Here is a 25,466-nt window from a genome sequence, read left to right as displayed (position 1 = left end):
GGCCCCCCACCCCCACAAATACCCAGATGGGGGGGTGTTACGTAAAAAGACCCCCACCCCACACAGAGATCTGGTGGGGAGATTTACACAAAAGATCCCCCTGCATAGATACTCAGAGTGGGGGGTGTTACACAAACCCCCAACACACTACCCAGGGGGGAGCCGTGTTATACAAAAAGCCCCCCCCCCACACACACACAGATACGCAGGTAGGGGGGGTAACACATAAAAACCCCCCCTCCCTTCTCATTTCAAGGAAGATGGTACAGCGGGACAGAAGCAGGACCTCCCCCACCTCCACGCAGCCGACCGCACTGCCCCCCCCGGCCCAGCTGCTAACGCCGCAGCATAATTAGATACCACGGGTTCTCATTAGCGCCACCCGCCTGCCTGTGAGTTCGCGCGCGTGTGCGTGTGAGTCCGCGCGCGTGTACATGCGTGTGAGTCCGCGCGCGTGTACATTCGTGTGAGTCCGCGCGCATGTGAGTCCGCGCGCGTGTACATTCGTGTTAGCGCGCATGTGAGTCCGCGCGCGTGTACATTCGTGTTAGCGCGCATGACCTGAGGCCCCCCGGAGCACAGTGTGCATGCCGCAGCCGCGATCCTGCTGCCTTTCTACACACGTGCCTGTTATTTATGATGAAAGATGATGGTATTCCTGATGAGAGTACCATTCATAAGTAAGTAATGGTTGATGACAGGTGGAGTGTGAACGGCCTGGGGTCCCTGGGGGGTCCCTTGGGGGGTTCCTGAGCTGTGGTCTGCGTGGGACTCTACACTGCCGGACCTCAGCAGGCAGATCAGGAGCTGGGGATAATGTGAACGAAATGAAAGAGTCTCTGCCTCTCTCCCACTCCCCACAGTGCCCACCCCACCAGCTGGTGGGTCAGGGGACGGTAATGATGTGATGTTACGTTCACAAGGTGCTCTCCTCTCCTCAGGGCTGAGTGTACCTGACTGTGTGTGTGGCTGCCTCAGCTCCTGGGACGTGGAGAGTCAGCCCCCCTCCCCCAGTGAGATGGTGACAGGTTGGGGGGGGGAGGTGTCAGCAGGGCTCACTGCTGGGTACACAGTGTAGCCAGCAGGAGGCGATACACTAACCGTTGGGGATTCCGTAACGGTTCTGGGAGTGCCTGTCCGTCCTGAGGAAACTAAAACAGAAGGAGCAGGCAGTAACAGAGCCCCCCCTCCCCCACAGCACACTACGCCTCCGAGCTGCGTGTGTGTGTGTGTGTGTGTGTGTGTGTGGGGGGGGGGGGGGGGGGGTGCAGGGGGCGGCAACCGCAGGCAGGGAGGCAGGTGGGGGATGGTTTCCTAGCAACAGAGCTGCTTGGAGTGGGACAGGCTGAAAGTGCCAGAAGACTCTAAGAGATAATAATAATAACAGTAATAATAATAATAATGACCATCATCGTCGGGGAATAGCAGAGGCCTCCATGGTTTAAGACAGAGTGTGAAAGAAGGGGGATGGAAAATGAGGTCTGTATTATCATAATGATGCATAAAACGGAAATATTAATAATAATAGTGATGTCAGAGCAAAGAGGAGAAGCGTGGCTGGACTGGCCTGGACCAGGCTCCGCCCTATCCCTGCTGCCATGGCAACGATGACTGCCTGGTGTTGGGAGGAGGGGAAGGAATAGAGGAGGGAGAGAGAGAGAGAGGATGGGAGCTAAGTGAGGAAGAGGAGGAAGGCTTCTGAGTGTGCGGTGGCCTCCTATTGGGCAAACTGTACCCCCCATCACAGTGTCCTCTGGGTGGCGCTGTGTGGGACTCTCTGGCTTTAATCAGCACTGCCACTTTGTCCACTATGGCTTGGGTGGCATCACTGTGCCCATTTATCTGATCTACCCTGGCAGAACATGGCTGTGCCCGTTGATCAGTCATGCCTTGGTGGCCCTACAAAGCAGAAAAGGCTGCAGGCCAGGGGCCCCTTTATGCCCCCTCCCCCTAAGCCTGTTGCACAGATCCTACTTTCAGCTCCAAGTCATGCGACACACTGTCCCACACACCTGCCCGTGAGGAACAGTGACAGTTTCTATAGCAACAGGGTCAGCCAGATGGTGAATGGGGGCTGTATACAGCTGTTTTTGTTGACCATTAAAATATCCATAAAACGAATGAAATGTCGTCATCATTATGCTCTATAAACCATAGAATAAAGCTACCATAAGGAAATTTAGGTCGTGTTCCTTACAAAAAACAAGCTGGGCTTATTTCACTGTCAATGTCACACAATCATGTTCCTTCACAGAAGCCATCATGATCATGGTTACACTGATGGTGAATCAAGAGTCTTAGGGCACAGCTGAGTGATTCGTTTGAACGTACAAGGTCTGTCCTGCCCATTAAGTGATTGGTAATATCAGGGTTTGTCACTGAGGCCGCCCCACCAATCGGTATAAAAGCACATGTTGCTCTTCTTTGAACATGGCCATGCAACGGGTTCGAATAAAGGCCATTTGCGATGCTGGCTGGAGTTACCGCCGCATAGCCAAGGACCTGAGATTCAGTCCAAGCACTGTAAAGTACATTTTAGACCGCCATGATGCCACCAATTCACAGCAGAACCGAAAGGGAAGAGGTAGGAAATAGACACTTTTTTTGAGAGAGAACAATATAGTGAAACGCCTGAAATTTGGGAAAAACACAAGAAATGGACAAAGGAAGATTGGTATAAAGTGTTGCGGACTGATGAGTCCAAGTTTGAACAGTTCGGCGACAAGCGATGATTGCATGTTGACAGAGGAAGGGGGAGTGATATAAAAAGGAGTGTCTCTTGCCAACAATTAAACACGGAGGGGGTAGTATTATGGTGTGGGGTGCCACTTCAGCCTCAGGAACAGGAGACTTAGTGAAAACTGATGGCATCATGGATAAGAAAGTATACCGCAACATTCTGCTGAGGCATGGAGTACCATCTGGGAGTCATCTTATTGGGCCTGGGTTCATTTTCCAAGAGGACAATGACCCTAAATGATGGACCGGTCCCCTCAAAGTCCGGACCTCAACCCCATCGAGCAAATTTGGGGCGAGTCTATGTGTATACATACAATAATGATCAGAATTATAGAGCGAGTGTCATAACTCTCAATAAGAGTTATTGTAACAGAAATAGAACAGAATGATATGGAGACTGTCTGTGGATCAGTTCAATACCGCAACTGATTCAGTTCTGCACAGGGCAAGTATTTGTCTTGACAGGGTCTCGTCCTCTGGGACATTGTGGACTGAGAGTCGCTCTGCAGTGACAAAGCCGCTCATCAGCAAGAAGAATAAACAGGCTTGACTCGCCGTTTGCTGAGGAGCGTGTCGTGGGGACGGAGAACGAGTCCAAAGTTTAATTTAGTTGGTTCAGATGGGAAACCTTATGTGTGGCACTGAATTGGGGAAAGATACGTGTGAAAAAGTCAGTATAGTTCAGCTGGATACGTGTTAGGTGTTATGGTGTAGGGCAGAGATGTGCAGTCCTGCTCCTGGAGAGCTACCACCCTGCAGAACTTAGCTACAGCCCTAATTTAACACACCTGATGCAGATAATCAGGTCCTTCAGTTAGAGCTCAGTATAAGAACCAGCTTAACTTCAACATAGCTGACTCTAATACTGATTACTGATTATCTGTATCATGAGTGTTAAATTAGGGCTGTACCTAAACTCTGCAGGGTGGTAGCTCTCCAAGAGCAGGATTGGGCAGCCCTGGTGTAGGGTATGTTCTCTGCAGCAGGACTCCGCCCTCCGCTACACAGTATGGTGAATGCTAGTGTGTCTTAGAACCTCCTTCGGCAACATTGGGTTCCTTCCTTAAGAACATCACAAAATCAGCCAGTCATTTTTATCCAAGGCAATGCCTCTTACCACACCGCAAAATGGGTGAAGCCATTCCTCAGGGCTGAGAACATCAAGGTGATGAAATGGCCAGCCCAGAGTCCTAGATCTGAACTCTATCAAGAAGCTATGGACGGTAACTGGCGACAAAATGATGGCAAACAGACCCACTACAGTTACCGACATGTGAAAGATAACTGAAAGATGAGGGGAACAGAAGTCACAGCAGTATGAGAAGTACGTCCTGTGGCCACTGATATGCCAAAGTCAATGAAAGCAATTTATTTGTAGGATTCTTCTGCAATAACATTGTAATTGTTCTCAAATTTTGATTGCAGGCCTTCTTCGAATTTCTTGTTTAAACTTTTTATTTTGTGACCTGGGATAACTTCGGATAAGCAGCTACATTGTGAATTACAAAAGTGTCACTCGTTCCCTTATTTTGATCGATACTCTCTATATATACATTTGTAAATTTTGGTTTTGAAATGGTTAAGATAACACATTCTGACAGACATCTAATTTTTTTCACTTTCAACATCATGCACCTTATTGCCTCTGTATTTAAAGTCATTTATTATTGTTCATAGTTGATTGTGTGTTTATTGTGTGTCATCTGCTGCGTGAAATGTTGCAACTGTTATGTGTGTGCGCTGCTCCTCTCCTCTGTGCCTTTTTAAGTGCCTCTCGGGGACAAATAAAGTTTTTTTGATGAGCTGTGGTACAGCAGCAGGGCAGGCCAGAGAGAGGACACTGGCAGAAGGACTCCTTGCTAACAAAAAAATCCACTGATTATCATTGAATTCTGTGGCCACAAAGGAGGTTATGGTGTCTATTCAGGCTCCTGCAGGTTTGCCTGTGTGCTCAACATTACTGATGACAGTTACCAGGAATTTAGGTTAAATGCCCTGAAATTTCAGGTGAAAGATGACAAAAATGGATCAGTTCGTGTTTTTTGCCTATCAGCAATTAGTCTGTGTTTTGGGTATTTCACATGTGATTTTTAAAACAAAAGTTCATTCATTTAAAAAATTATATTGCATTTTTTGTATGCGCATAAACAGACTCTCACCCACACTTTTTCCAACACAGTGTTCTGGGCCACACAGACACTTACACCAATCAAACAGCAACATAGATGTACTCAGACACACTGTGACAGGCAACAGCCATAATACTATTAATCTGTACACACTCCCACTCCATCCTCTAAATAGCCCTGTGACTTAAACAGCATATAGGACCAAGGCTTGCAACACCAGTCACTAAAGTAACTTTCTATCCTGCCCTGCAGTGTGCTGATGGCGGCTCCAGCACGGACAGCTCATCCCTGAAGCGCGTGGCTGTGGTGGAGGACTTCTTTGACATCATCTATGCGATGCACGTGGAGATGGGCCCGGACGTAGGCCGTACACCCAAGCATGCAGGCCAAAAGAAGACATACAAGGCGGTAAGAGTGGTAAACACTGTATATCAAACTGTACCCTCACATCCTCTTATCATTGTATATTTCATTGTATCCTCACCTCGACTAAACACTGTATATCAGTCTGTACCCCGACCTCCTCTAATTACTTTGTATCACTCTGTTCCCCCAACTCCTGTGAATTCTGTATATTAGCCTGAACCCCCCCCCCCCCTTAACTAAACACTGTGCTCCACCTACTCTACACATTAGCGTTTAAGTTGACTTCCCTTTCAACTGTAGAGCAATTTCGCATAATGTGTGTGTGTCTGGGATGGGGGGGCAAGGGTCAGAGGTTGCTTTGGTCAGGTCCCAGGGGGCAAAAGTCATATAGAGGTCACAATCAGTAACACTGACACAAATTACAAGGAGTTTGAAGGAAGAAGGCACTGGGTTTGTAGATAGTGGGGGAAAACCTGCCAATAATACAGTATGTGCAGAGGGTGGAGCTGGTGGCATAAGCCTGGTCTGTGTAGGGACAGTCAGATTAGGAGAGCAGGCAAGGCAGCATCCCATCAAACTCCTGTGGCTAAATGTGAGGAGCTCACACTCAGGAGGTCTGTCACGATTGAATGGGGGAGTGTTAGTGTTAGGCTTAGGAGTAAGGTTAAGGTTAGGCAGCATCTTCTCAGGGCAGGGTTGGTGTTAGGGTTAGGGCTAGGATTAGGGTTAGGCACCATCTTCCTGGAAGGTTAGTGTTCTGTGAAAAATGAATACATCCTTTTGTCTAAAATAGGATAGATTACTGTAATGCACTCTTGTCTGTTCTACCTAAGCAGTCTATTTCTTCTCTGAAACTCTCTCCCAGAAAACCTCAGAGCTACTGATTGTCTTACTACTTTCAAAACTAAGTTGATACATATCATTTCACTACTGCATTTAATAATCTACAATAATAAGTTGTTTTATTATTTTCTGCACATATTATAATCAGTTATTATATTAATTTATTTTTGAGAATATGGATTGTCGCTCTCCCTAGAAGAGTTAGGGGCTAGAATCCTCTGTGAGGCAGGGACTACAGTCCTGCAGGAACTCAGCCCAATTGTAGTTCCTCGGAGGTTTTCCCAGAACCCTTTTTTAGTACCTACTTCAGACTAGGTCGTTTTCGTTCGAACACAAACTACTGGGGAGGCGCTTACAGCAATAACTTGTTCATTGGTTGGAAATTGGAAGTTATGCGGAATTGCAGAGATGAGATATAATTAGAAGAGCAACAACTGAGCAAATGGAGTATTTTTTTTCCTTCAGTTACATTTCATAAATAATTTTTTTTTGTAGTGTCCCCATATTTCTGTATTGGAAAATTCAATCGATAACCAGTATACTTTTGTCTAATCTGCCAATTCCAGCAGTGAAACTTGCCAGCACTTACTAGCAGGAGAACATTACATAGTTTATTATTCTTTGGAAAATGAAAGATCAATCTGCTGACCAGATTTAATAAGAATCATAAACATGTTGCTGGTCGTATAAGTAAAATATAAACAGGCTGTGTCTGGTTTTGATCGATCCCTCCAATAACTAACAAATATCTAAGAAAACAACTTATATATTCTCCATTGCTTTGGTTTGGTGGTGTAGTTTCATAAGAAATTATGCATGAAGTTCAATTGTGAGGCAGGGACTAGAGTCCCCTGTGAGGTAGGGGCTAGAGTCCCCTGTGAGGTAGGGGCTAGAGTCCCCTGTGAGGTAGGGGCTAGAGTCCCCTGTGAGGTAGGAGCTGCACTCCGCTGTGAGGTAGGGGCTAGAGTCCCCTGTGAGGTAGGAGCTAGAGTCCCCTGTGAGGTAGGGGCTAGAGTCCCCTGTGAGGTAGGGGCTAGAGTCCCCTGTGAGGTAGGGGCTAGAGTCCCCTGTGAGGTAGGGGCTAGAGTCCCCTGTGAGGTAGGAGCTGCACTCCGCTGTGAGGTAGGGGCTAGAGTCCCCTGTGAGGTAGGAGCTGCACTCCGCTGTGAGGTAGGGGCTAGAGTCCCCTGTGAGGTAGGGGCTAGAGTCCCCTGTAAGGTAAGGGCTAGAGTCCCTTGTGAGGTAGGGGCTAGAGTCCCCTGTGAGGTAGGGGCTAGAGTCCCCTGTGAGGTAATGGACAGAGACTGGAAACAAAGATGCTGCATGGATTTAACGTCCAGCCTCGAGAGCGGACTGCCATCAAAGCACCTCACGGACCACCCCTTATAGCCTGCTCTAGATAAAGATGTTGGGTAACTGGCTCTTCTCCCTGGGGGTAAAGGTGTGGCAGATGGAGGAGGGGCTATCAAGCAGGAGGAGGGGCTATCAGATAGGAGGGAAGAAGGACCATCAGGCAGGAAGAGGGCCATCATACAGGAGGAGAGGGCATCAGATAGGAGGGAGGAGGGGGCATTACATCATCAGATAGGAGGGAGGAGGGGCCATCGGGTAGGATAGGGTGTCGTCAGGCCACAAGAGGGGCCATCAGGTAGGAGGAGGGGCCGCCCTGTTTTCTCCACTCGATCACTGAAGTTCCGTCGATGTGTGCACTTTAATTAGGACACACATGGGCTACTCTTGACTGACATTTCAACCTGTAAAAATACATTTTCTTCCCATGTGCTACAAGTCCTTATGATTGAATTCTGTTATTGTGGTTTTCGGGCACTTCATTAATGAACATGCTATTAGGTGGGAGGGAAATAAACGGTGTGTTTTCCCAGGGAGTAGTACTGGATTGCTCCACTGATTAGTGAATAGCCTTGTTAATTTATCATACCTAAATGGGATCGTGCCTGTATGCTTGTGTCAAATTGATCAGTACTGGCACCACAGATATTGATCAGTGCCAGCACCACAGTTATTGATCGGTCCTGGCACTGCTGATATTGATAGGTGCTGGCGAGTTGGTAATTGATAGGTGCTGCCACCATGGAAATTGATCAGAGCCGGCACTCTGGGTATTGACCAGTGCCGCCACTGGGATTATTGAGGTTATTGACGGTGTTTCCATGGCAGTCCAGGTGTGCAACAAACAACTTATTTATATTAGCAGATCATGGCTGTTACTGAGATGAAGAGGAGAATCTGACCACTGCTTCTTCTCACCTTTATTTGCTTATCTACTTATTTATACCACATTGCTGTCTACGAATCTTCCCAGTGAGGCAGGGGCTAGAGTTCCCGGTGATGCGGGGGCTAGAGTTCTTGGTGAGGTAGGAACTAGAGTCCCCTCTGTGGCAGGGGCAAAAGTTGCTGGTGAGGTAGAGGCTACAGTCCAGTGTAAGGTATGGGCAAGAGTCCTCTGTGTGGTAGGGGTTAGAGTCCCCTATGGAGAACGTTTTTTGTGCTTATTGTTATTTTTTGTGTGCTTATTTTAATTTATGTGTTTTTCTTCTAAAATGTCTGTAAAGCATTTTGTAAACCTTCTGATCAAAACAGTGCTATATAAATAAAGATTGATCATTTTGGCTTAGGGTTAGGATTATGGTTAAGCATCATCTTTCCAGGGGGAGGTTTAGTGTTAGGCTTAAGGTTACGGTTAGGCAGCGTCTTGCCGGGGTTAGCCTACCTGTGATCACTATTTCCCAGTCATGCTCAATATAATTATTATCCATTCATCTTCCAAGTGCTTCTCCTGTCCAGCGGTACAGGGGGCCTGTGACTGTCCCATGCAGGAGGGCATCTCCTGGCCACGATTCCAGTCCATCACAGGGTGGCGCTAACCCCACTGCACTTCTGTGTGTGTTCCTCCTGCAGATCGCAGAGACATATGCCTTCCTGCCGCGGGAGGCTGTCACACGCTTCCTCATGAGCTGCGGAGAGTGCCAGAAGCGGATGCATATCAACCCCAGTACCGCTGAGTTTAAAGGTGACCCCCACCGCGCCCTTGGCTCGTCTGCTGCACGCATGCAGGATCACAATGCATTCCTGGTATTCCTGGCAAGCCGGGTAAGGGGATGCTGCTTCTTAAGCTCCGTGGTCCTATGGGTCTCAGACTTACCTCATATCCAACAACTGATTTACTCTTGAGGCAACAGGTGAGCTGAGCTGCCGTTAGAACACAGAACAGCAGGCACTGGCTTTCCTGGGACTGGAACCACGTCCACCTGGCTCTCCTAACAGTGCCAGCAAAGTATCCCTCTCTCCAGCAGAAGTGCACTGTAATAACAGACCTGACGCTCATCACTGAAACACGAGTACTCCAGTGCATCCCAGGAGTACACCAGTAATGCTTAACCTGGAAGCAGCTAGTAACTGCACATCTGTCCAGAAGTTATCAGATGCTTGAAAAAAGTCAGGGAGATGTCCAGCTGTGCAGATGATGAAAGTATAGCTGCAAGGGTGCAGCCTGTAGTACCTGCAGCGGTGCAGTGTGCAGCCCCTTCCGCGTGGAGTATATACAGCAAGCCAACAAGCAGGACAAACATTAAGTGACGTAACCCAAAAATAATAATGATCTGCTAATTTAAGAGCGACTGGCAAGCAAGGACGCTGCACGGTTTTAGCCTCGAGCCCTGATAGCAGAGTGCCATCAAAGCATCACACAGACGACTCTTTATTGTATGTTCTGGATAAAGATGTTGGGTAATTGGCTTCCCTCCCTGGGGGGTAAAGGTGCACCAGGGGCCGTCCCGCTTTCTCCACGCACTCACTGAAGTTCAGTCGATGTGTGCACTTTAATTAGAGCACACGTGAGCTACTCTTGACTGACATTTTCACAAGTAAATAGAAATTTTCTTCTCATGTGCCACAAGTCTACATGATCGAATGCTGTTATTATGGTTATTATGGTTTTTGCGCACTTACGCAATGAACAAGCTATTAAGCGGGAGGGAAATAAACAGTGTGTTTTCCCGGAGAAGGGTATGGGATTCCTCCACTAATAATTGTAGTTTTGTTAACTTATCATATCTACACGGGGTGGTGCCTGTATGCAGGTGTCAAATTGATCAGTACTGGTACCACGGTTATTGGTCGATGCCAGCACCACATTTATTGATCGGTGCTGACACTGCTGATATTGATAGGTGCTGGCATATTGGTAATTGATTGGTGCTGGCACCATGGATATTGATCAGTGCCACCACTGTAATTACCGAAGTTATTGACTCTGTTTCGCTGGCAGTCCAGCTGGGCAACAAACAACAAGATTATGTTAGTAGATCATGACTTGTTACTGAGATGAAGAGGAAAATCTAAGCACTGCTTATTCTCGCCTTTATTTGCTTATCTACTTATGTGCAACACATTTCTGTCTAAAGGCAGGGGCAAGAGTCCCCGTTGAGGTAGAGGCTAGAGTCCCCTGTGATTTTCAGGCAAGAGTCCCCAGTGAGGCAGAGGCAAGAGTCCCCTGTGATGTTAAGGCAAGAGTCCCCAGTGAGGCAGAGGCAAGAGCGAGACACAATTGACTCAATACTCTGGTAACAGAGACCTTACAAGTAGGTGTGGCTGAAGCACAGACTCACAGTCCAATCTCACAGTCCCCCCTACCCCACAGGTGACTCCCAGCGCCCGTTGCTGTCACTTCAGCAGTTGCCCTGTCCGATGTTATTATCAGGTCCAGAATGTCCATAGCAGGCACCCAGCTCTGTTCTTCTGTGCGGTAACCTTCCCTATCTACCAGACATTGCAGTTGACCACCACATCACCGGGAGTCCAAGATGCCTCAAACAGTGTATACCAGGGAGCCGATGATGTCAAGAGGAGGTGATGGCGAAGGATGGTCGATCTAGGGGAGCATCAGACTGTAATGCACAGGCTTGAGCAGAGATATATGGAACACTGTGGAAGAGTAGTGCAGAGAATTTTGGGCATACTCGGCCCAGGGCAAGACCTGGCTCCAACTGGTTTGATTATCAACACAGTGTGATCTCAGAAGCCTCCCAATGTCTTGGTTGAGCCTCTTACATTGCCTGTCTGTGTACGTGTGACACTAGAGTGATACTGAAGGAGAAACTGAGGGTGATGTCTATTTGACAGCAGAATGTTCTCCAGAAACAGGCAGAGAACTAGAGTCCCCAGGCACTCATGATGTCCTATGGCAGGACGGAAAACCTGAAAAACAATGTCTGTCAACTGAGCAGAAGCTTTGGAAGAGGCACAAACTAGCACATCTTCGAAAAACAGTCTATAATGACTAGGAATATGATAAATCCCAGTCACTTATGACTACCTTTCGCTGAAATAAATTTAATCAAAGAAAAATAGAAATAATAATTTTTTTAACAAACCCACAAATGCCACAATTATTGGCACCCGTAGAAAGTTGGATTTTTTCTGACCCTTTTTACAGTTCTTTACAAGGGGTGCCAATAATTGTGGAGGGCACTGTATATACACGATAAAGCACTGATCTATGAGGTCTTGAATGATATGGAGAGGGGGTGTTAGACAGCCCAAAAGGCATCACTAAATCCCCGCAGTGACCATGGGTCATGATGAACGCCGTCTTCTATTCATTCCCCTTGTGAGTTCAGATCAGGTTGAAAGTACTCCACAAGTACAACTTGGTAAAATACCATGCTGACCTCACCTGCTCCTGCGAAGCAGGAATCAGGGGCAGTGGAAAGCTGAACTTCATGGTGACCTTATTCAATGCTCGGTAGTCAACAGGGACGTAACCCCCCTGTCCTTCATTTCGACAAAGAAGCTGGATGCCATTGGTGACGTGGATTGTCAAATGAACCCAGAAGAAAGTGCCTCCTCCACTTACTGGGTCATGATGGAGATGGATGGATATAGTTCGCTGCTTCTATGTGACATCTAGGAACGCGGAGGTCCTGACCGGTACAGTATGGGAATGAGAATCAGGTTGAGGTGGATGGAATGGGCACAGGGTGATAATGTGTCTGGGCTTGGCCACAGTATGCAGTCTCTGAAGATTATGCCACTAATGCTCAGTGTTGGGGTCAGGGGAGCCCTGCCCATCTGCATGGGTTTGGCATGATCCGAGCTGGTGATGTGAGGAGAATCCTGAAGCCCCAGATGGAACTGTCTGGAGGTACTTGTGTCATCATTGGTCTCGCACCATGTTTTCTAAGCAAACAGATGGCTGGAAATACTCTTTGAGGCCGAGGTATTTCCACAGCATGCCTCGATCTGTAGGTCAGCATTTATCCACAACTGATTGCCAGTTTCCCTCCCCAGCAACAGGTGATCGAGGCGTGCAGCACTCGGCTATGCTGGTGGCACAGTACAGTAGCCTAGCCCCTCTCCCAGTCATAAGGGAGATGATGAAGTTGACCTGGCTGGAGTCAAAAGCAAACTGCTCAGCGTTGTGCCAGAGATACAGCTGGAACTGCATCAGCAGCCCCTGGCAGTGTTTGAGAGATCCATTATAATGCTCAGGCATCAGGTAATGCCAGGATGGAGCCAGATCTGGAGGCACAGAAGCGGCAGTAAGCAGGGGATTCAAGAACTGAGGCAAGGTGGTATAAGGGGGGGTCTTCCAGGTACTGATCCAGGTGAGTGAGGGAACCAGGCAACGCCGCTCGGTCCACGGGATGACGCAGAATTCTGTCAGGGAGTACCTCAGGGTTAGGGGACCCAAATACAGAGCGACATAGAGCCAATACACTGGATGGGAATCAGAGTCGTGGACATAAGTGAAGCTGGGGAGTCTGTCCTGGTGAGTGAAATAAAAGGCTGGCACATATGCAAAGGCAGGGAGATGGTACACACACTCACACCGAGAGAGGTGAGCAGGGGAATAGGAGCAGCATACGCATCAAATCATACAGGCGGGAGTGCAGGTACTCGTAAAAAAGCAGGGCAGAGAAGTGCTCACTAACTGGACATCTGTCAACAGCCATTCGGACTGAGGAAACTCGTTAGAGTGCTTAAGGGGGTAAGACAGTCAAGGGAAACTAGAAATAGGAGTGACTTACAGCTGTCTCAGTACTCTGGTGAAGGAGACCAGACGAGGGGGTGTGGCTGCAGCACAGGCTCAGAGTCCAGCCTCACCGTATGTCTCCTGTGTCAAACGTCACCACATGGAGCAATAAGGCCCAGAAGGTGTTATGTACTGCACTCAAGTTCTTCATGATGCAATGACACTGGATATCAGATTTGAACCCTTTGGTTCGTATACGAGGCGTAACATTTTAAATGTTGCATATCAGTTAAACTGGATAATATATAGAGCCTTTCTGAAACCAGATTATTAGCAAATAGATAACACCAAAACTGAAAAGTTATTTCATATTTGACTGAAACACGTGTTAAATAGTTAAATATAAAGAAAAAAAATCATTTATTTAGAAAGATAAATCAGAAGTCCAACTTCCCAGGCTTAATGTGTGACACCAGCCATCCATCTTCCTACTACTTGTCCTGGCTATAGTTATGGGGGGGGGGGGGCTTGGAGTCTATCCCAGGCAGCATAGGGTGCAAGGCAGGGGACATGCTGGATTGGAAGGTAACCCATTGCAGGAAAGATACACTGTGGGTATTACAGAGATGCTAGTTAGCCTAACTGCAGGTATTCCTGCTGCAGAAGGTAAAACATGCAAACTCCATTTGCATGGAGGCTTCAAACACCCACACCGGAAGAACTGAGATACAAGGCACAACGCTACTCACACACCAAGTAAGTTTTTAAGTAAGTTTCCATTAAATCAGACTGGTTTTCTTCCCAAACATTGATTAGTAGTGATGCTTGGCAGGGATATATCATAGCAAAAGCATGTAAAATCTGAAAATCATTCATTTAAACAATCATTAAGCATTTATTCTGGGGAAAAGAGCAAAGAAGTCCCTCTAGTGGAAAAATGTGGAAAATTCAAGATTTTTTATTTGTCACATGCATGAATGTAGCAGTACGCAAGCAGTGAAAGGAGATACGCCAGACTGTGCAATAAGCAAGGCTTAAGGATAATCAAATTAAATAACATAGATTAACAAAATAAGTATTGAAAATATAGAAACATATTAAAAGTATGTAGAAGTTAAAAGTTATAAGAAAATATGAGAAAATATCGAAAGTGCAGGTTACAGTCTTGGCTTATTTAACTTGGTGGTGTTAAGATCCTAATGACCAGCTTCTCCTCAGCCTCTCAGTCCCGGCCATTAGGCAGCTACCTAAACACAGCCAGTGGGACAGTGTATGGCATGGGTGCTGAGCGTGCCTGATGTCCAGGAGGGTGGGTAGTGCTGTCCTGATGGTTTTTGTCCTGACCAATCATACCATCCTGACCAGGTTTGTCGAAGATTATGCTGGCGATTCCAGAATCATACTGTCCAGTGTGTGTACAACCAGTGTACAAATGAGTTTTAGCATATAATGCAAAACAATACCAACAGTGCTAAACTGGACAATATGTAGTCAGTGGTCCAGGGACAGTACTTGACAGTGCAGATAAACTGATGGAGTTCATTTAGATTGGTAGTTACTGCTGCTGTTGCTTCCCTGTATCTAAGGTCTCATGCACTTCTCCAACTTCGCTATGAGTACGTTGTGTGCAGTTATGGTTGCCACTTCATGCTGGATTGATTTTCTGTCTTTCTTTTTTTGTATTATATGCACAATTATAGACATATTGTGTATTATGACTACTTTATTGCAAATACTCTGATGAAATATTACCACCTTTAATTCACTGCTATTCACACTTTGTCCAGCAATCTAACTTCCATTTTCAGGCTGCGACTTCATAATGTGTTTTTGTATTCCTGTATTTTTTTTTGTTTTAAATTCACCTAATTTCATTTTCTTTTTTTTTTTTGCTTCAAAGTTTTATTTGCTTTGTTTTGTTTAAATTATTTGTGATACACTTTCTTGGCTTTGTTAAATTTTTGTAGTTACTTTGAGCTCTGGGAAGGCACTGTAAAATTGTAACATTATTATTATTATTATTATTGGGGTACAAACCAAGAGGTTTCATTATGGAAAATGCCACAAACTCTCTCAATCAAGAGATATTTTTTCACCCTGTACTTACATTTTATCTCCCCCTGATATTTATTATGGTTCATACAGTTTCAAAGAGTTCACTTTATATTACATGGATGTGCTACATTGATAATTTTATTGGCTGTCTATTTGCAGAACAGTAATCACTGACAAGCTGATTGGCTGTGTGTTCGTTACAGAGAACGACAGGCCGGCCCCATTGGTTCCAGACCTCATTGACTACAACATGCCGCTCACCGCCACCTACTTGAAGCAGATGAAGCTGCAGTGTATGAACACCAACGAGCAGGTTGGGAGACGGTCGCCAGTGGACTGTGCATTTGTGTTTGTGTGCTATGTGTGTGTGCAGCGCAGTGCTCTGGTGTTTCACAGAGACTCAAAAGCACCATGCAGGTGTGTGTGTGGGTGGGTGTGGCTTTATCAGATTACATTTTTTATACTATACAGTGCTACACTGCAACACTACCCACGCTCCGGGCGCTCTGAGCAGGCAGTGGCGGCCATCTTGTTAACATGAGCAGTGGAAACCAAAACATGAACTGGGTGGGACCGGCACAGTAATGCTGTTACTTTTACTTATAGCTTTCGGAAAAGGTTTCTCATGTTATTCTTGCAGTACCTAAAGTTGGCATAATAACCGGCTTTGCTTCCGCCAGGGACTAGCCGTGCAACGTATGACCTTCACGTCTGTACGTATGTTGTATATAAAGGCAATTTTAAACTTTGGCATACATACAGTAGGTGAGCAAACTTATAACAAATTGCACAATACTGATCTAGCAGGTCTTTTTTGCATCAGAACCAGGATAATAATTTGCATTAACAATCCTACTGGATCCTGAGCATTATTAGGTGAAATAGCTAGTATTCCGGAAAAAAACAGAGCAGCTGGTGTTTGGTCGACCTCAGTATTTTACTGCAGTAACTACTAGGATAACTAGCCACCTTGCATGGTCCTTCAGATGCAAAACATGCATCAAATGCAATGTATAACCTCCGGCCCTGTAGATGTGATATGTATGAAACAATGGCGCATTTGTTGCTCTCCCTCACTCTGCCACCAGGGTGCAGTATACACTCATTCTAGTCAGGAGAAATGAATTGATATTTAATTGCTATTGGCACAAGCATGGGCACAAGTACACTGAAGTGCATCTTGATCAACTTTAGGATAAAGTGAAGTCTAAGTGTAAGACATATAAATATATATATATTCACCGAAGAGCCAAAACATTATGATCAGCTGCATAATATGCTGTTGGTCCCCTGTGTGCTGCCAGAACAGCTGTGACCCACCAAGGCATGAAGTTAACAAAACATCTGAAGGTTTTTTGTGGTATTTGGCACCGAGATGTCAGCAGAAGACTCTTTAAGTCTCTTAGGTTGTGAAGTGGAGCCACCACAGGTTGGACTTGAGGCTCCAGTACATTCCAGAGATGCTCTATAGGATTCAGGTGTGAGTAATTTGGAGGCCAGGGCAAACACCTTGAACTCTTCACTATGTTCTGCAGACCATTCCTGGACAGTCTGTGCAGTGTAGCAGAGCACATTATCCTGTGAAGATGTCACTGTCATCTGGGAAAACCACTGCCATGAACACATGGTCTGAAATGACGTCGCAATAGGCAGCACATCAAAGTACCCTCCACATGAATGGCCAGACCCAGGGATTCCCAGCAGAACACTGCCCAGAGCATCAGACTCCCTCCACCGTCTTGTCTCCTTCCTACAGTGCGTCTTTGTGCCATCCGTTTCCCAGGGAACTCATTGAACCATGCAGCCTTCTTACACTGGTCCAAGGGCCAGTCCCAATGATCGTGTGCCCATTGCAGACCCTTTTGCCAGTGGAGATGGGTAAGCAATGGCACTCTAACCGATCTACGCGGCCGCATACTCAGCAGGGTGCGATGCACTGTGTGTTCGCACACAGTCATTTTTTCATGTGTAGTATTCAATTTTTCCCATCAGTTGTGCCATAGTTGTCCTTCTGTTGCCTCCTTTGACCATTTTCTGTAGATGCTCACCCCTGTTGGCTGGGAGCACCCCACAAGGCTTGCGTGTCAAAGTCGCTTACATGTTTATGCTTGCCCTTATCTCCTGCATCCAACTCATCATCTATCAAAACCAGGTTTTGGCTTAATATATTCCAAATCTTGATTAGCATAGTTGTTCTGAGTTAATCACCGCTATTCGCATCAAATGTTAATGGTCATACTGTTTTGGGTCTTTGCTGTACATACAGTTCAAAGTAAGCTTGGGGACTGAGCGCAAGGTCAGGCCATTATTCCGGAGCCCCTTGAGGGGTTAAGGGCCTTGCTGAAGGGCACAATGGAGATGTGACTATTCTGCCAAGACTGGGACTCAAACCAGCAACCTTCTGATCACAGTCACATTGGCTTAACCCGCTGAGAGACACACCACTCCTTTCTGCCAGACTAACTAACATTCTCTAACAGGGTTTATATTTTCAGACCCTTCAGCTCCACCACCACTGGGAGAGATTGGTGAAATTCACCCTCCACCAGTTGAAAACGGAACTGGGCAATATTGGTTTACTGTAATTACCTTAAAGGCAATAGGCACCATGTACATGCTTGGGAACTTATAGGTTTGAAATGAGTAAGTGGGATTTGAACGCGCATACTGGCGTGAAAATGAGTTCAAATGCAGCACAGGTGCGCATGCTAACAAACACTGCTTTGCAAACCTGTCTTAGTACAAGTGATGCTGTGCTTATTTAGGACGCTTTCATTGATGTCCTTTGGTGCGGCAGCGCAGAATATGTCGACGTCTTTTTTAAGTCTTAGCTTCAAAAGGCACGTATTTATTAAATTTTGGCTGATTATACAAAACTTGCTGATTGACGTATACTGGTGACACTTAAATAATGGAAAAACATCCCAACTGCCTCTTAATTAACCAGCAATCTGCTATAAATTAATTTATATTAATTAAACTAATTAACTGTTTATCTATCCAAAACTTCTGTCAGGCTAGCTTACTGGAAAAGGACGTAAAATTAAAAGAAAAAAAATGCACGATAATTTCATCCATCTTCCATAATCGCTTAGCCAGTAGGCTTACAGCGTTGCTATGGACCTATCCCAGAAAGCACAGGGCACAAGGCAAAGGACACTTTGGGCGGGATGTCCTTATTCTAAATTATTTAAAGAAATTGCACACTATAGCTATTGCATTACCTTTACACATAAAAAGTTGATTATAAATCATATACATATAACTATAGCAAACAAGCATATTCTTTAGTATTACTGTGTCTTGTTATGATCAGGTGAGCTGAATTATAGCACCTGAGTGCGCAAACCAGCGTGTACCTGCAACAGTTTAGATAAGTGAAGAATGTTACTGCTAAAAGCAGATTGCCAGCTTGGCTGCTCGCTCCACCTCAAGGTTTCAAAAAGGTTTTTTTTTTCTTAGTGGCTGTAAATCGAACAATAGGTTCTCAATTAAGAGAAAGAGCGCGGAGGAAACAAAGACTGAGAGAGACGCGATCGGAGCCGGAGCCGCCAATCAAAATTTAAAGGGATTCGCAGAATCTGCAGCAGCGGCTCCGCCCCGGATTATGACGTCACGTCACTGGTCCCGCCCGCCTCCGTCCCCGGCTGCAGGTCCGTGCGGATCGGACAGCGTCCCGTTTGTCTCATCAGCGTTATATTGTTTTCTTATACTGTTAATGCTGAAAGGAGAGGCGAGCGAAGGGGACAGGCATAGACTGGGCTGTGACACGCTGCAGGGATAAATTAATACGGCCGGCATCACGAGGTGAGCAGCCTGCGCTCAATACCTTTTTTGTTTAAATGCGTTTTTATTTAGTTTATTCTTGTATTTTCCCTAGCTATGGAAGATAAAACTGGACTCTAAAATTGACCCCCCCCGCTCCCTCCGCGCTACACCCTGCTTCCTCAACCCGGAGATAAAAACAGGCATGCAATTTACTGCCACACAAAGGGATGATATAAGCTAAACCTTTCTGTTGCGTCTTTTTTTCCACATAGGAATAAAGGCGCTTAGGGCATCATTTATTTCCTGTTGTTAGCCAGGCTTTCGGTCCCTATTTTAAGGGGGGAGGCTGGGTGGGGGTGTACAGAAGGGTATTGTAGGAGCCTAGTGAATGGCATCACTCTGCGTTTTATATATCCGAGTAAGGTCGTTCTTACAATTATGAATTGCCTTGCCTTTTAAAGTGACATGCCTTGCTTTACATGAAAACTTTTTATTACTGCTACTAAGATCAACATTGTATATGCAATAACAAATAATAGTATCACTTTACTGTTGTGGACCTTTAATAACTGTGTCTAATGCAAGAGTCAATCGGATGGAATCTTGTCTGTTTCCGGAAGAGTGTGAAAGCGAAATCGCAGCTCTATAATGATCGGATCCCACCCGTAGTTCTGCACCTCATACACGTGGTCACGACAACACCGATCTCACGCTACGGTCGCATTAAGACAATGGCGTGGCTTCGTCAAATATTCACTGCAGCCATGAGCAAGTTCATGGCGGAGCACATGTTTTTACTCTGTCACCGATAGGGAATTGCATTTCTAGTTTAGCTAGAAATGTCAGCCGTTTTCCAGAGCTGTCAGTTCATCTAAATTCAGTTAATAGCACTTTAAAAATTTTAGCTTCTGTTACGCAACGGTCGTTTATGTATATATAAGTCTAAAGAGGTATGTATGTTCGTGATCTGCCCTTATACATCATATGACTCTAGTTTTAAAATGTACTTTTCAATTGACTATACGGAGGTGTTTTGTACATAATTGCATTTTGTAGCATATCTGTTTATGTCATTTGTACTAATTATTAAGTTTAATAGTGTCTGACAGTTACATTCGCTAAATTAAATGAAATATTTATTAGCAGTATGGCTTATTATAATTACAGTACTGCCCTTGATTTATGAATGACATTATATATTATATGTCACTATTTTGCTGGGGGGTTGGGCTTGGAGCCAGCGTAGGACACAAGACTGAGATACACCCTGGATGGGATGCCAGTCCATCACAGCCCATCAGGGTACACCCTGGGTGATATGCCAGTCCATCAATGGGCACCGGGGGACACTGCCAGTCTATCACATTGCACTGGGGGTACACTCTGGGTGGGATGCCAGTCTATCACAAGGCACCGGAGGACACACTTGATGGGATGCCAGTCTATCACAGGGCACCATGGGACACTCTGGGTGGGATGCCAGTCTATCACAGGGCACCGGAGGACACATTGGGTGGGATACCAGTCTATCACAGGGGACTGGGGGACACATTGGGTAGGATGCCAGTCTATCACAGGGCACCGGAGGACACATTGGGTGGGATGCCAATCTATCACAGGGGACTGGGGGACACTGGGTGGGATGCCAATCTATCACAGGGGACTGGGGGACACTGAGTGGATTGCCAATCTATCACAGGGTACCGGAGGACACATTGGGTGGGATGCCAGTCTATCACAGGGGACTGGGGGACACTGGGTGGGATGCCAGTCTATCACAGGGGACTGGGGGACACATTGGGTGGGATGCCAGTCTATCGCAGGGCCCCGAGGACATATTGGGTGGGATGCCAGTCTATCGCAGGGCCCCGAGGACATATTGGGTGGGATGCCAGTTTATCACAGGGCACCGGAGGACACATTGGGTGGGATGCCAGTCTATCACAGGGCACCGGAGGACACATTGGGTGGGATGCCAGTCTGTCGCAGGGCCCCGAGGACATATTGGGTGGGATGCCAGTCTATCACAGGGCACCGGAGGACACATTGGGAGGGATGCCAGTCTATCACATGGCACCGCAGGACACATTGGGTGGGATGCCAGTCTATCACAGGGCACCGGAGGACACATTGGGTGGGATGCCAGTCTATCGCAGGGCCCCGAGGACATATTGGGTGGGATGCCAGTCTATCACAGGGCACCGGAGGACACATTGGGTGGGATGCCAGTCTATCGCAGGGCCCCGAGGACATATTGGGTGGGATGCCAGTCTATCGCAGGGCCCCGAGGACATATTGGGTGGGATGCCAGTTTATCACAGGGGACTGGAGGACACATTGGGTGGGATGCCAGTTTATCACAGGGGACTGGAGGACACATTGGGTGGGATGCCAGTCTATCACAGGGCACCGGAGGACACATTGGGTGGGATGCCAGTTTATCACAGGGCACCGGAGGACACATTGGGTGGGATGCCAGTCTATCACAGGGCACCGGAGGACACATTGGGTGGGATGCCAGTCTATCACAGGGGACCGGAGGACACATTGGGTGGGATGCCAGTCTATCACAGGGCACCGGAGGACACATTGGGTGGGATGCCAGTCTATCACAGGGGACTGGAGGACACATTGGGTGGGATGCCAGTCTGTCGCAGGGCCCCGAGGACACATTGGGTGGGATGCCAGTTTATCACAGGGCACCGGAGGACACATTGGGTGGGATGCCAGTCTATCACAGGGCACCGGAGGACACATTGGGTGGGATGCCAGTCTATCACAGGGGACCGGAGGACACATTGGGTGGGATGCCAGTCTATCACAGGGGACCGGAGGACACATTGGGTGGGATGCCAGTCTATCACAGGGCACCGGAGGACACATTGGGTGGGATGCCAGTCTATCACAGGGGACTGGAGGACACATTGGGTGGGATGCCAGTCTGTCGCAGGGCCCCGAGGACACATTGGGTGGGATGCCAGTTTATCACAGGGCACCGGAGGACACATTGGGTGGGATGCCAGTCTATCACAGGGCACCGGAGGACACATTGGGTGGGATGCCAGTCTATCACAGGGGACCGGAGGACACATTGGGTGGGATGCCAGTCTATCACAGGGGACCGGAGGACACATTGGGTGGGATGCCAGTCTATCACAGGGCACCGGAGGACACATTGGGTGGGATGCCAGTCTATCACAGGGGACTGGAGGACACATTGGGTGGGATGCCAGTCTGTCGCAGGGCCCCGAGGACATATTGGGTGGGATGCCAGTTTATCACAGGGCACCGGAGGATGCATTGGGTGGGATGCCAATCTATCACAGGGCACCAGGGGACACATTGGGAGGGATGCCAGTCTATCACAGGGCACCAGGGGACACATTGGGAGGGATGCCAGTCTATCACATGGCACCGCAGGACACATTGGGTGGGATGCCAGTCTATCACAGGGCACCGGAGGACACATTGGGTGGGATGCTGGTCTATCATAGGGCACCAGGGGACACTCTTGGTGGGATGCCAGTCTATCACTGGGCACATATACACACTACAGGAAATGCAGAGATGCCAGTGAGCCTGACTGCAACAGGCAACCCTTCAGTGCTGTACCCCCTGGTGATTGCACCCACTTTCTCAAACACGTAAAAATATGCATGAGATGTCTGTATGATGTATACATGTCAGAGAGGCAGAATGTGTGTGTATTCCTGTGCCTAGGCATACATATGTATGTTTCTGTGTATCAGTCCGTGACAACAATGACAACATGAATTTATGGGAGTGTCCAGTTTGGATGGTCAGTTAGCCCAGATCCAGGTCAGCAAGGTGCTGGCACAGGGTCAGGGATCTGACCCAGTGAGTTTGTGTGTCTGCGCCTATGTAGTTAGTACTTATGCTGTAGACTCTCTTTTGGCTGGAATCACCTATCAGCACAATGTCCAGGCTCATCCTGACTAGTGACCACAGCTAAGAGTCCAATGGTGTGTCACCTGCTCAGGTTATGGGTGGCTGTATGGGAAGGGAATGGCAGTAACACCTTTTACTGTGTCATCTGGACTTGCTTTGATCACATAAAACTATCCAAAATACCTTCAAATCACTTTTTCTGATTTGGCTGCACAGTATCTTAATCCCCCAGGCGTCATGCAGTGCAGAGTGTCCCGACAGCCCATCTTAATCCCCCCAGTGGTCGTGCAGTGCAGAGTGTCCCGACAGCCCATCTTAATCCCCCCAGTGGTCGTGCAGTGCAGAGTGTCCCAACAGCCCATCTTAATCGCCCCAGTGGTTGTGTAGTGCAGAGTGCCCCGACAGCCCATCTTAATCCCCTCAGTCATCATGCAGTGCAGAGTGTCCCGACAGCCCATCTTAATCCCCCCAGTGGTCGTGCAGTGTCCCAACAGCCCATCTTAATCCCCCCAGTCACCATGTAGTGCAGTGTCCCCACAGTCCATCTTAATCCCCCAGTCACTGTGCAGTGCAGTGTCCTGACAGTCCATCTTAATCCCCCCAGTAGCCATGCAGTGCAGAGTGTCCCAACAGCTCATCTTAATCCATTCCAATCGTCATCCAGTGCAGAGTGTCCCGACAGCCCTTCATTATGCTCCTGAGTCTCCAGGCAGTGCAGAGTGTCCCAACAGTCTGTCTTGAACCCCCAGTTCCTATGCAGTGTGGAGTGTCCTGACAGCCCATCTTAATCTGTCAAAATCGCTGGGCAGTATAGAGCATCCCAGCAGCCCGTCTTATGCAAAGTTCACACTACATTACTTTCAAAGTCGTCAAATCACTATACCGTTCATACTACACAACTTGTCTTCCTGTAATCGGAAGTCTTGAAAGACTACAGGAATGATCGGCGACGGGGATCACACACTACAAGATCTTTCACCGGGAGGAATCGTTGACCAGTCTGTGTGGTCTCCAAAGTTCATTCTGTCATGAAAACACACGCGAGAATGACATGGGGAAATGACAATTCAAGTGTCTACACACTAAAAACACTTTAATCAAATAACGTTTCATATGCTGGATATTTAGAAATGTGCTGCAAATTAATTCTATGTTGTATACATAGAACTTTAAGAAAACAGTATCGCATATCTTAGGTCTTTAGGAATAATATAATATAATTATAATATAATATAACATATCCTTGAACACTAAGAACAGTTTGTAAACAAACTGAAATTTTTACACTTTTTTAAACTCCTCCCTCGGGTTTCGCTTTACCCCTTGTCTTGCCCTGTCATTGGCTGTAGCTTGTTGTCGCATTCATTGGCTTTCGCAACACTTTGCACACTACAGGATTTGGAGTCACTGACAGGTCCATATATTAAGCATGCTAGGTATCTGATGGGCGTCAGCGTCACGGTTCACAGTTCATAGCGATCGAGTGCCGAACGAACACTGATTTGCCAGGGGTTTTGTTGGTAGTGGAAAATCAGGGCTAAAATCAGGTAGTGTGAACTTTGCATTCATCTGTCCAAGTTGCCGTGCAGTGTGCAGTGTCCTGACAGCCCTTCTTAATCCCTCCAAGTCACTGGGCAGTGCAGCATGTCCTGACAGCCCATCTTAATCCCCCCAAGTGACTTTGCAGTGCAGAGTGTCCTGACAGCCTGCAAGCCGCTCTCTCTCCTCCTCCTTTCTCTCTTCCTCTCACTCTCACCCCTGATCTCAGACCTTCTCCTGACAGACAGTGATATGTGCCCTAGCGTCTGAGATCTCTGTAGTAATGAGCGTTATCATGTGGCCCTGGTTTTTTCCAGTGCCCTGGAGATTCTCTCCCTGTTATGTAAAACATTTCCCAGGAGATAGTCACTGTCAGGAAAGTATACAAGAAGTTATCAAATGATAAAGGTACTCCTTGCCTAATTTGAAAAAAAGCCCTTGTACAGCAACACACAGATACATACACACACGTGGATCCGCAGTGGGCTGGGGGCTGGAAAATAGGGTTTACTTTGGATGCAAAAATATGTTTCTCTTGTTCTTGGATCTCCAGTGCCCTCCCTCCCTTTCCCCTCCCCTACCCCATACTCTTCCTTTTTCACTCCTTCCTCACCCCTCCCCCCAGTTGTTCTTTAATGGAACGCCCCACTTGGTTTCTAATAGGCCAGTCATTATGAGTCCCAGCCATCTAAATGCATTTCGGGGGGTGGCTTAATTTCTGTGGGGGTTGGTCTTTGTGTGCCAGCCAGGGATACATGAGGGTGGGGGTGCAGATGAGGAGGGGGAGGTGATTCCCAATAATGAAATGGGCGACCCACAAAGAGAACTGCACCCGTCCCTTACCTTTCAACGTATATCCATTAGTCCCCATCCGCTGACAGCATCCTGTCATAGTTCCATTGTTTGTCCCTCGCCCCCCTCGCCCCCCCACGCTGTGTCCTGTCATAGCTCCGTCGTATGTCTGTCATTGGTCCCCCAGGTAGTGTCCTGTCATTGCTTTGTTGTATGTCTATCAGTGGCCCCCCCCCTGCCCCCCAGGCCGCATCCTGTCATAGCTATTTTCACCCCCCCCCCCCCCCAAAAGGCTTCCGCCCAGCCCTCATGTAACACAGCATAGGAGATTT

The 25,466-nt window shown here is 47.3% G+C and overlaps 1 protein-coding gene across 1 annotated transcript in view; it reads left to right on the top strand.

Moving 5' to 3' along the window:
* LOC125747939 (nucleolar protein 4-like) overlaps positions 1-25,466 on the top strand; it is a 57,649-nt gene that overhangs the window by 9,393 nt on the left and 22,790 nt on the right. Inside the window, exons 2-4 of the mRNA XM_049023601.1 lie at positions 5,121-5,276; positions 8,997-9,108; positions 15,330-15,439. Coding sequence (XP_048879558.1) covers positions 5,121-5,276; positions 8,997-9,108; positions 15,330-15,439 — 378 coding nt within the window. The remainder of the gene's footprint in view (positions 1-5,120; positions 5,277-8,996; positions 9,109-15,329; positions 15,440-25,466) is intronic.

Source organism: Brienomyrus brachyistius, chromosome 8 (assembly GCF_023856365.1).
Source record: "Brienomyrus brachyistius isolate T26 chromosome 8, BBRACH_0.4, whole genome shotgun sequence".
Taxonomy (NCBI): Eukaryota; Metazoa; Chordata; class Actinopteri; order Osteoglossiformes; family Mormyridae; genus Brienomyrus; species Brienomyrus brachyistius.
Note: the sequence above shows the minus strand (reverse complement) of the source record. Positions and strands in the feature narration are given on the sequence as shown.